This window comes from Scyliorhinus canicula, chromosome 10 (genome assembly GCF_902713615.1).
Source record: "Scyliorhinus canicula chromosome 10, sScyCan1.1, whole genome shotgun sequence".
Lineage (NCBI taxonomy): Eukaryota > Metazoa > Chordata > Chondrichthyes > Carcharhiniformes > Scyliorhinidae > Scyliorhinus > Scyliorhinus canicula.
In genome coordinates, this window is record NC_052155.1 from 114,184,624 (window position 1) to 114,196,753 (window position 12,130).

General features: G+C 51.7%; 1 protein-coding gene across 1 annotated transcript in view; it reads right to left on the reverse strand.

Moving 5' to 3' along the window:
* Positions 1 to 12,130, reverse strand: part of trpa1b (transient receptor potential cation channel, subfamily A, member 1b) — a 163,080-nt gene that overhangs the window by 103,525 nt on the left and 47,425 nt on the right. Inside the window, exons 8-10 of the mRNA XM_038808471.1 lie at positions 3,752 to 3,888; positions 3,610 to 3,658; positions 1,928 to 2,027 (exon numbers count right to left, since the gene is read on the reverse strand). Of these exons, the coding sequence (XP_038664399.1) occupies positions 1,928 to 2,027; positions 3,610 to 3,658; positions 3,752 to 3,888 (286 nt within the window). The remainder of the gene's footprint in view (positions 1 to 1,927; positions 2,028 to 3,609; positions 3,659 to 3,751; positions 3,889 to 12,130) is intronic.

Consider the following 12,130-nt stretch of genomic DNA (forward strand, 5'->3'; position numbering starts at 1 on the left):
CCCCCCCCCCCCTCCCGTGCCAGTTCCCCCCCCCCGAGGACGCCGCTGGCCACCCGCAGAGCCAGGTCCCACCGATAAGGACCTTGTTTGATTTACGCCGGCGGGACTGGCAGTAAAAGGTGTGGCCACTCGGCCCTTTGCGGAGCGGACAATTGCTGGGGGGCCACTGCCAACGGCCGGCAAACGGCGCAAAGCGATTCCCGCCCCCGCCGATAACCGGTGCCAAAGAATCCAGCAGCCGGCATCGGGGCAGCGGGGCGGGATTCACGACGCCCCCTGCCGACTCTCCGGCCTGGCTGGGGTTCAGAGAATCCCGCCTATGATCTCAAGTATGGGAATTTGAGGGGTGCATTATTGTAGTGTTTATTCTGTAACTTTATAGTGTGTTAATTTGCGTTGTTGTTAAAATGCTGGGTTGTTCATGGGGATGGGGCGAATGTATATGATTGTTAATATTATTGTTATTTTCGGTATTTTACTAAGGTGCGTTATTGTTGTATAAAATCAAAATTTCTCAATAAAAATTATTTAAAAAAAAAAAGTATGGGAATTTGAATTCTGTTTCCAAAATCTGGAAGTTAAAAATCAAAAAGTGACAAATTCAGCTTTTTGGATGGTAGTTAAAAATCCAATTCCCCCATTAATGTCCTTTAGTAAAGGGAACCAGCCACCCATTCTCACTCTGACCTTTGTCCCACACCAACATGGTTGATTCTTAACTATCCTTTGATGGAACCTGGCAAGTTATTCAATTGTATCATGGCAGGGAAACTGCATTGTGGGCTAAATGGAGTGCAGCAGTTCAAGAAGAAGCCAACGAGAAGTGGACAATAATACTAACCTTGGGCGAATCTTACAATATTTCTTCAAAGTGCCAGGCTCTGACTGAAAACCAGCTCTCCAGCTGCACAGAGCAGTTTTCACTCCAGATCTTCAGCCTCTCTGAAGAAAAGAAAACGAGCGAGGGGAGTTTTTGCCCTCGGTCTGCGGGGCGGGTCCTGACGGCTTCTCAGAAAGGGCCCCGTTCAGAACTGTAAATCAATTCCACCCACTGCCTCCCCCATAGTCATCAAGCTCTCATTCCCCCCCCCCCCCCTCTCCACCACCACCACCACCATCCACAACGATCAGTCTCCTCTTCCACTGTGGAAGTATCCTCAGTGATTTGCCCACCCTCACTGCCTATTTCTCTTCCCCTTGCCTGCAGGTTCCCTCCTCATTGACCTCAGTGCTCTTAGCCCCCACTACACATAACTGAACCCCCCGAACCCCCCCTCGCAATGTGGTTCCCCAGAGCACTAGCCCCTGGTGCTACCTCCTGGCACATGTTGACACTGACAATTTGGCACAGTGCCAACCTGGCAGTGCCAACCTCTGTCCTGGGGGCATGTCTGCCACCCCCAGGGGCTCTACTTACCTTGGTTCCCTCAGAGGAATCCCTTCGACTGAATCCTTTTTTTTACAAAGCTGTTGTAAACCTTGCCAACGTGACATCGCATTGGCGAGGTTTGAATATTCAGTGAAGGGGGGATCATATGGTGGTTGGGGGCTGGATAATCATGTTCAGATTTATTGAAATCCAATAAAAGGAGGTCTTTGTGCGTGTGACCCTCATGAAGTCACCAGTGAGGACATGGAAAATCGGGAAACGCAATCCCACCAGAGAGAATTGCGTTTCCCGATTGTCTCCGGAGATGGCTTCGTCCTCTCTAACAGAGAACATGGGCTGAGAATCGCCCCCTTTGTCAGTAGCACCCACTTCCTGTGAAGTAAAAATCTGTAAAACAATACAATTAAAGTAAATATGGTGAAATAACTGGGTCATCAATCACAGCATGGAAGCATTACCATGAGGCAACAGGGAGCCAGCAAGACATGTACTAATTCCTTCCACGTCTACATAAGAACAGTAAAGATGCCTCCTGACCTCTTGTCACCAGAATTTCCACAGTATTCCATGCTCCATGTGAAGCAGCCCACAGAAGAGGAGTGCGGCATTCACTGTCAACCATATTCATGTCTGTTCCCTGTTACAAAAAATGACACGATAGATTACTCAGAATTAAATTAAATAAAGAGGAAGGTTTACAGGAAAGAAGGGAGAAATACTTTTTGTGGGCCAATTTTCGCACAACAAACTCCCATAAACAGCAATGTGCTAACAATCCGATAATCTATTTTCATTCTTTTGATTAAGGTTAAATATTTCTGCTCTGTTATGAAACTAGTGCATTCTATCATTCTATTGCCATGAGGTATTTTAAGACTCCTTGAGAGAGCAGGCCAAAAGGCAGGATCAAACATCAAAGGTACAATCGATGTGCAAATTCTGTTGCGTACACAATTAAATAATAAGATCAAGAAATAGAAAGATCATACAAGGCTAAATCTAATACTATTCTCACCTAATCTTCATATGTATGCATATTGAAGAGAGTAGAGGCTATTGGTCTAACCCTAATCATCTCTACAGCTGTGATAAAACTCAACTGGAGATTCATCGTTGGTCCTTCCTTGTCTTGATGGCTAGGGTATTCATTGGCTAAGGGTGCTCAGATACTGAGGGAGCTTCCAATCCTAAAGATAACTTTATACACATCACATTTTGTCAGAAGGTGGCACAGTGGTCAGCACTGCTGCCTCACAGCGCCAGGGAACCAGGTTCAATTCCGTTACCACATTTTCCCCATGTCTGCATGGGTTTCCTTCAGGTGTTCCGGTTTCCTCCCATAGTCCAATGATGTGCAGGTTAGGTGGATTGGCCATGATAAATTGCCCCTTAATGTTCAAAGGTTAGGCGGGGTTACTGGGTTACGGGGATAGGGAGGGGATGTGGGCCCATGGTAAAGTGCTCTTTCGGAGGATTGGTGCAGACTTGATGGGCCGATTGGCTTCCTTCTGCACTGCAATGATTCTATGATTCTATGATTTACTTTGGCCGGGATTCTCCAATAATGGGGCTGTGTCCCCACGCCCGTCAGAAAATGGGCGTAAATCACTCTGGACTGTTTTCTAAAAAGTCCGGGTGATTCTCCATTTTTAAGGGGGCTTGCAGGGCCCCGGCGTGCGGTGCGCAGCTCCTGCTACTGATACGGGGCTCTGCACTTCCGGCCGCGGGTCTGTGCGACATGGCAGACCCACACAGCGGGCTGGTGCAGAAGAAGGTAGGTCCCCCCAAGATCGCGCGCCCGCCGATCGGTGGCCCCCGATCGCAGGCCTGGCCGTCATGAGGCCCCACCTGGAGGCTGATACCTCCGCCCCCCACCAGGACGGCCACCGCAGCCGCGACATCAAACTCCCACCGGGTGGAACCTTACGAGAACCACACCGGCAGGAACTCGGTCGGTCGATCACGGAAAATTGCCGCGGGGGCCCCTTTCAACAGACCCTGACCGGCGCTGCGTCAACTGCGTGCACATGGCTGCCGGAGATTCTCCAGTCGCCGGAGACTCGCACAAAGGCGTCGCGGGTCTGACGCCCCATTCTCCGCCCCCGCACCAGGCGCGATTGCGGTTCGGGGGCTCGGAGAATCCCAGCCTTTATTCTCCAACTAGTATGGAGTTGGTCAAATATTAGCTGTAAAGGTTTATAAGAGTTTTATGCAAATACCTGATCGATTAAGTATTCCACTAGTTCTGAGTGGTCAAATGTTGCAGCCCTGTGTGTGAAAATTACACATTATACATTAAATATTACCACCACCAATAGGTTTTAAATTATTTAACTGAAAACTGTTTTAAATCAACCTTACTTATGCAATGGTGTTTGTCTATTGCCATCCAGAAGGTGAAGTATATCATTTTCTCCCTTGTATTTAGACAGCATGAGTTTGACTGCCTCAATTGCCCCCTGCATACAGGCAAAGTGAAGGGCAGTAGACTTATCCTTCTGACAATAATAAACAAACAAATATATTCAGTCACAACCACTCTGATGCTCGTAAGCTGTAAAGTTTAAAAACTTTAAATGGAGAAATTATTGTTTGAAACAAGTCCCTTTTAAGAGCTGAACTTGCTCCGTAACTGTGGGCTGGATTCTCCGTTCCTGAGACTAAGGGCGAGCTTCTCTGTTTCCCGACCCAATTTCTTAATCGGCGACCGGGCAGAGAATCCATTTTTATGACCGAATCAGGGGCGGCGCCTGTTTTACGCAGGTTGTGCAAGCTCCGGCCCCTCCAAGATGGCGTCATCACGGCGCGTGCCACACGCCATTGGGACGGCCTCAGGACATCACCTGAAGGCCCTCCCCCAGTGCTCGGCACCCTGTGGACCGATTCCCGACCATGCGGTTGACTTATGGTCTCAGCAGTCTGGAACCTGGCGTGGCGGCTGCCGACTGTGTTCAGCGCTGTCACAGTCGGGCGGGAACCGTGCTGCTGGCTGGGGGGGCCTCGGCAAGGGCTGGGGGGACTGGTGGATGTTGTCCAGGGGGCGGTAAGGGGGTGTCCAGGGAGCCACTATCTGGCAGGGCGGGTCCGGGCATGGCTGGCGCCATGTTGTATGGCGAGACCGTTGCAGGTCGTCGCCGTGCACATGCGCGGCCACAGACCTGACAATTCTCAGCCGTTTATTTAGTGGAGGTGGCGGGTTTTACATGGTGTGGCTGCTAGTCCCTCACCAGTCGGGGAATCAGTGCTGTGGCAGCACCAATTATTCCCAAGTAAAACGCCATGGATCCTCCGGACATAGCCTCGAAATTGGAGAATATAGCCCTCAGTGTTGCTGCAGGGGCAGCATCTGTGGAGTTCCACAACAGCAAAACCTGCGTCGCACCTGGACCGAGCAATGACTGTCAAGGGGCTAGCACTGATGCCATGTGGGACACAATCGATTCCAATGAAAAGCAGTGCTGGATTTGCAGATGACACTCAGGAGGCTGACAAGCTGCAGCCACATATATACATTGCACTCCTCACACACACACCATCCCAGCTAACAAGATGGCAGCAGGAGAGCAGCTCCATGCTTCACCGATGCCGGGCTGGAGACCCTCTTGGGCCCGGTGGAGGAGATGCGGGTGACCCTGAACCCCAGCCGGGGAAGGAAGCTGCCACCCACCGCCATTTGTCTTGCCTGGGCACAGGTGGCATCCTGCAGTGCTGTAAAAAAACTGCACAACCTCCTCACAGCGGCCAGTGTGAATAGGCAGCATTGTGCCCCTGGCACTAACCCCACATCCCACATACCCATAAACCTACCACCCCCACCCCCACCACCCGGAGGGCGGCTGAACCCCCACCCTGCACCACATGCTTGCACCCATATCGGGTGCCCTGGCCACTGAGGCCACCACCCCCCCCCCCCCCCCCCCCCCCCCCCAGCTGCATGGGCCGGACTGTCTAACACTGTCATTTTCTGTTTCCCCTCCGCAGGAAAAGGCTGCCCATGGGGCAGCACGGTAGCATTGTGGATAGCACAATCGCTTCACAGCTCCAGGGTCCCAGGTTCGATTCCCGGCTTGGGTCACTGTCTGTGCGGAGTCTGCACATCCTCCCCGTGTGGGCGTGGGTTTCCTCCGGGTACTCCGGTTTCCTCCCACAGTCCAAAGATGTGCAGGTTAGGTGGATTGGCCATGATAAATTGCCCCTTAGTGTCCAGGATTGCCCTTAGTGTTGGGTGGGGTTACTGGGTTGTGAGGGTGGGGTGGAGGTGTTGACCCTGGGTGGGGTGCTCTTTCCAAGAGCCGGTGCAGACTCGATGGGCCGAATGGCCTCCTTCTGCACTGCAAATTCAACCGCCGGGAGCGGGAGAAAACTGGAAGGGGGACCAGCAGACCTGCGGCCCCTCACCGTGGCTGAGCAGAGGGCTCTGGATGTGATCTGCGGCCTGGAGGAAAGGGAGGCCGTCGAGGTGGCGATCAGCTGCGGACAGGAAATTAGACCCCACTAAGTTGCGGTTCTCTGTAACACGTGCGTGTCAACCTCACCCCCACAACACCCTCACACCCACACCACTGTCATCCTCACCCCTGTCATAATATACATCTATGTACATAATGGAGTTCAGACAGGCAGTGATTGACACACAGGATGACCAGAACAGAGCAGCCAATCACCAGACAGGACACTACCACTATAAAGCCAGAGGGAACTAGGTTTCCCGTTCTCTCGGGACCCAGCCTCTGAGACAGTCAGAGCTCGTGAGCTAGCCAGTGCAAACACCATGTGGTAGCTAGTAAGTCTGGTCAGGCTACCACTAGGTCTCCAGTCAATTCAGTATAGTGTCAACCCACAGTTGAACATGTATATTAGTTAAGACGTTAAATAAAATCGTGTTGCATCTTATCCAGTGTTAGAGGTCTGTCTCTCGCTACACTGCATCAAGTGCAGTCCACGTCGCCCCAATCTGCCTAACACATCAACCCCCACTGCTGCCTGGCTCCTGGTCTAATCATGCGCCTTGGCTTCTGTCTTTCAAGACCTGCTGGAGATGGGGCGGGTCCATCTGGTGCCCCCCTCCCCAGCCAGTGCCACAGCCGGGGCTCCTCCATGAGCCGAGCAGTGATGAAGAGAGCCATATTACTCTGACCAAAACATCCCGAGGATGACACCAATTTCCCATCAGAGTTGGCTCCAACACCCTCTACCATCCCGGAGACACTTGCCTCAGTTGGGCACTTTACTGAGGAGACTCCAGGGGCACTATCTGGTGCACACCACACAACTGATCAGGTGGAGGTAGGAACACCCGAGGGATCGGACAGTCAGACCCAAGGAACTAGCTGCCATCCAGACAAATTTTGGACAATTGGAAAGGACAGTCCCATCAATTGTGGAGATGCTGTCACAGAGTCAGGGACTACATTAGGAGTTGCTGACGAGCGTCCAGCAACTGAAGGCACAGGTGGAGGAGTCCAACCACGTGTAGGAACAGTAGGTGGTGCCAACAATGCGTGCTACCCAGGCCAATACCTCATGGGTGGAGTCTTTGGTGGAGACATTGGGGCGAGGGTTTTGGCTATGGATCAGCATGTCCAAGGCCAAGGGCATTCTGTGCAGACACTAGCAGAGGCCCAGAACAGGGTTGTCACCTCACGGACAGCCATGTCCCAGAGGAACATTGGAAATCGCAGCAGCGCTCCTGAGCATGGCCCAGTCACAGCAGACCATGTCTGAGAACGTCGGCGGCATTGCCCAGGCACTGGCCGACATGGTGCAGAAACAGAGGGAGGTGGCCCAGTCCCAGAGGGAGATGGTGCAGTCACTGGCTGATGTGACACAGACCCAGAAGGTGGTGAACAGTCAATAGGTGATGTGGCTCAGTCCCAGACAGCAATTGTTCACTCCCTATGCTCCATGGCCACTAGCATGCAATTCGAGCGTGGGCCTCCGGGACTGGCAGCACCAGGTGGCGGGGAGTCTCAGGAGATAGCTCCACTCACACCCCTGTCCCATGGAGTAGCCCGGGGCACATCCATCGGGCACCCGAGGGAAGAGGAGGTGATGGGGGCTGTGCCAATGACTCCCGTTGGAGAGGTGCCGGAACACCACAGAACCTCGGACTCCCCTGCTCCTATCTTTGGCACATCTGGTGGGCAGCGGGCAGAACAGGGCAGCACCACCTGGGGGTCGGAGAATCGCCCGGGGCCGGTGTCAAACCCACCCCCGCTGTGTCCCAAATTCTCTGCCCCCGAGATTTGGCGAGGGCGGGAATTGCGCCGCGCCGGTCGGCAGGCCCCCCGTGGTGATTCTTCAGCCCGCGATGGGCCGAAGTCCTGCCGCTGACAGACCTTTCCTGCCGGCATGGTTTAAACCACCTCTGGTATTGGCGGGATTGGCAGCGTGGGTGGGCTCCGGGGCCGGGGGGGGTGGTGGGGGACGGTGCGATCTGACCCCGAGGGGGTGCCCACACGGTGGCCTGGCCCACGATCTGGGCCCACCGATCGGCGGGCGGGCCTGTGCCGTGGGGCACTCATTTTCTTCCGCCCCGCCATGGTCTTCACCATGGTGAAGGCCATGGTGGGGCGGATGAGACCGCCTCCCCTGCGCATGCGCCAGTATGACGTCAGCAGCCGCTGACGCACCGGCGCATGCGCGGACTTCCGGCAGCTGGCGAAGGCCTTTCGGCCCCGGCTGGCGGGGTGCCAAAGGCCGTTCGCGCTGGCTGGCGGAGCGGGAGCCACTCCAGCGCGGGCCTAGCCCCTAAAGGTGCAGAGAATTCCGCACCTATGGGGAGGCCCGATGCCGGAGTGGTTCACGCCACTCCGTCCCGCCGGAACCCCCAGCCCCGCCGGGTAGGGGAGAATCCCGGCCGGGGTTTGTGAGTACGAAGGAAGTGAGGGACCTGGGTGCCGGGTGGGAGATATGTGATGGTGATCACGGTGTTAGAGGATCATGATATTTGTGAATGGGTTGCTGGGAGCGATTCCAGACCTGGACACGCATCAGTTGATTATGGGAGGAGAGTTGAATTGTGGACACGTCGATCCCCAGGTCAATGGGAAGGCTGAGGATGGCAAGGAGCTTGGAGGGTTTATGGAAAGGACTGGTATGACGGACCTATGAAGATTTAAAGGGGGTGGGGAGGGCGTTCGCCTTCTTCCTGCACGTGTATAAGGTATACTCCAGGATTGATTTTTTTTCTGGTAAGCCGTGGGGGTGGTGGGGGCAGAGTACACGGGGATAGTAATCTCGGACCACATGCCCCATTGGCATTCTACATAGTTCGGGATGGGAGCACAGGCCAGGACAGAGGTTAGACACGGGGCTGTTAGCGGACAGGGGGTTTTGTGATAAGGTGTGGTCGGTAATTAAGGACTACATGGAATTGAAACGGGGAGGGATCAGCGGCCACACTTGGCAGGACATTGAAGGCGTTGGTTCAGGGGAGATTATCTTGTTCAAGGCGGACAGAGATACAAAGAACAAAGAAAATTACAGCACAGGAACAGGCCCTTCGGCCCTCCCAGCCTGCGCCGATCCAGATCCTTTATCTAAACCTGTCGCCTATTTTCCAAGGATCTACTTCCCTCTGTTCCCAGCCTGTTCATACATCTGTCTAGATACATCTTAAATGACGCTATCGTGCCCGCCTCTACCACCTCCACTGGCAAAGCGTTCCAGGCACCCACCACCCTCTGCGTAAAAAACTTTCCACGCACATCTCCCTTAAACTTTCCCCCTCTCACCTTGAAATCGTGACTCCTTGTAATTGACATCCCCACTCTTGGAAAAAGCTTGTTGCCATCCACCCTGTCCATACCTCTCATAATTTTGTAGACCTCAATCAGGTCCCTCCTCCATCTCCGTCTTTCGAACAAAAACTATCGTAATCTACTCAACCTTTCTTCATAGCTAGCACCCTCCATACCAGGCAACATCCTGGTGAACCTCCTCTGCACCCTCTCTAAAGCATCCACATCCTTCTGGTAATGTGGCGATCAGAACTGCACGCAGTATTCCCAATGTGGCCTAACCAAAGTCCTATACAACTGTAACATGACCTGCCAACTCTTGTACTCAATACCCCGTCCGATGAAGGCAAGCATGCTGTATGCCTTCTTGACCACTCTATTGACCTGCGTTGCCACCTTCAGGGTTCAATGGACCTGAACTCCCAGATGTCTCTGTACATCAATTTTCCCCAGGATTCTTCCATTGACCATATAGTCCCCTCTTGAATTGGATCTTCCAAAATGCATCACCTTGCATTTGCCTGGATTGAACTCGATCTGCCATTTCTCTGCCCAACTCTCCAATCTATCTATATTTTGTTGTATTCTCTGACAGTCCCCTCGCTATCTGCAACTCCACCAATCTTAGTATCATCTGCAAACTTGCTAATCAGACCACCTATAACTTCGTCCAGATCATTTATGTATATGACAAACAACAGTGGTCCGAGCACGGATCCCTGTGGAACGCCACTAGTCACCCTTCTCTATTTTGAGACACTCCCTTCCACCAATACTCTCTGTCTCCTGTTGCCCAGCCAGTTCATTATCCATCTAGCTAGTACATCCTGAAACCCATGCGACTTCACTTTTTCCATCAGCCTGCCATGGGAAACTTTATCAAACGTCTTACTGAAGTCCATGTATATGACATCTACAGCCCTTCCCTCATCAATTAACTTTGTAAGACATGACCTTCCCTGCACAAAACCATGCTGCCTATCACTGATAAGTCTATTTTCTTCCAAATGTGAATAGATCCTATCCCTCAGTATCTTCTCCAACAGTTTGCCTACCACTGACGTCAAGCTCATAGGTCTATAATTCGCTGGATTATCCCTGCTACCCTTCTTAAACAAAGGGACAACATTAGCAATTCTCCAGTCCTCCGGGACCTCACCCGTGCTCAAGGATGCTGCAAACATATCTGTTAAGGCCCCAGCTATTTCGTCCCTCGCTTCCCTCAGTAACCTGGGATAGATCCCATCCGGACCTGGGGACTTGTCCACCTTAATGCCTTTCAGAATATCCAAAACTTCCTCCTTCCTTATTCCGACTTGACCTAGAGTATTTAAACATCCACCCCTAACCTCAACATCCGTCATGTCCCTCTCCTTGGTGAATACTGATGCAAAGTACTCATTAAGAATCTCACCCATTTCCTCTGACTCCACGCATAAATTCCCTCTTTTGTCTTTGAGTGGGCCAATCCTTTCTCTAGTTACCCTCTTGCTCCTTATATATGAATAAAAGGCTTTGGGATTTTCCTTAACTCTGTTAGCCAAAGATATTTTATGACCCCTTTTAGCCCTCTTTATTGCGCATTTGAGATTTGTCCTACTTTCCCGATATTCCTCCAAAGCTTCATCAGTATTAAGTCGCCTAGATCTTATGTATGCTTCCTTTTTCATCTTAGCTAGTCTCACAATTCCACCCGTCATCCATGGTTCCCTAAACTTGCCATTTCTATCCCTCATTTTCACAGAGACATGTCTGTTCTGCACTCTAATCAACCTTTCCTTACAAGACTCCCACATTTCAAATGTGGATTTACCCTTAAACAGCTGCTCCCAATCCACATTCCCTAGCTCCTGCCGAATTTTGTTATACTTGGCCTTTCCCCCATTTAGCACTCTTTCTTTAGGACCACTCTCGTCTTTGTCCATGAGTATTCTAAAACTTATGGAATTGTGATCACTATTCCCAAAGTAATCACCGACTGAAACTTCAACCACCTGGCCGGGATCATTCCCCAACACCAGGTCCAGTATGGCCCCTTCCTAAATTGGACTATTTACATACTGCTCTAAAAAACTCTCCTGGATGCTCCTTACAAATTCTGCTCCATCTACGCCACCAACACTACATCAGTCCCATTCAATGTTGGGGAAGTTAAAATCTCCCATCACGACCACCCTATTGCTCCTCCATTTTTCTATAATCTGTCTACATATTTGTACCTCTACTTTCTGCTCGCTTTTGGGAGGCCTGTAGTAAAGTCCCAACAATGTTACTGTACCCTTCCTATTTCTTAGCTCTACCCATATTGCCTCAGTGCTCGAATCCTCCATAGTGCCCTCCTTAATCACAGCTGTGATATCATCACTGACCAGTAATGCAACTCCTCCACCCCTTTTACCTCCCTCTCTATCCCTCCTGAAGCATCTATACCCTGGGATATTTAGTTGCCAATCTTGCCCTTCCCTCAACCAAGTCTCAGTAATACCAATAACATCATATTCCCAGGTACTAATCCAAGCCCCAAATTCATCTGCCTTACCTGCTACACTTCTCGCATTAAAACAAATGCACCTCAGACCACCTGTCCCTTTGCGTTCATCATAGAACATAGAACATAGAACATAGAACAGTACAGCACAGAACAGGCCCTTCAGCCCTCAATGTTGTGCCGAGCCATGATCACCCTACTCAAACCCACATATCCACCCTATACCCGTAACCCAACAACCCCCCCTTAACCTTACTTTTATTAGGACACTACGGGCAATTTAGCATGGCCAATCCACCTAACCCGCACATCTTTGGACTGTGGGAGGAAACCGGAGCACCCGGAGGAAACCCACGCACACAGGGGGAGGACGTGCAGACTCCACACAGACAGTGACCCAGCCGGGAATCGAACCTGGGACCCTGGAGCTGTGAAGCATTTATGCTAACCACCATGCTACCCTGCTGCCCTGTCTACTTTTCACCTTAGTCACAATGAGTTTATTATCTA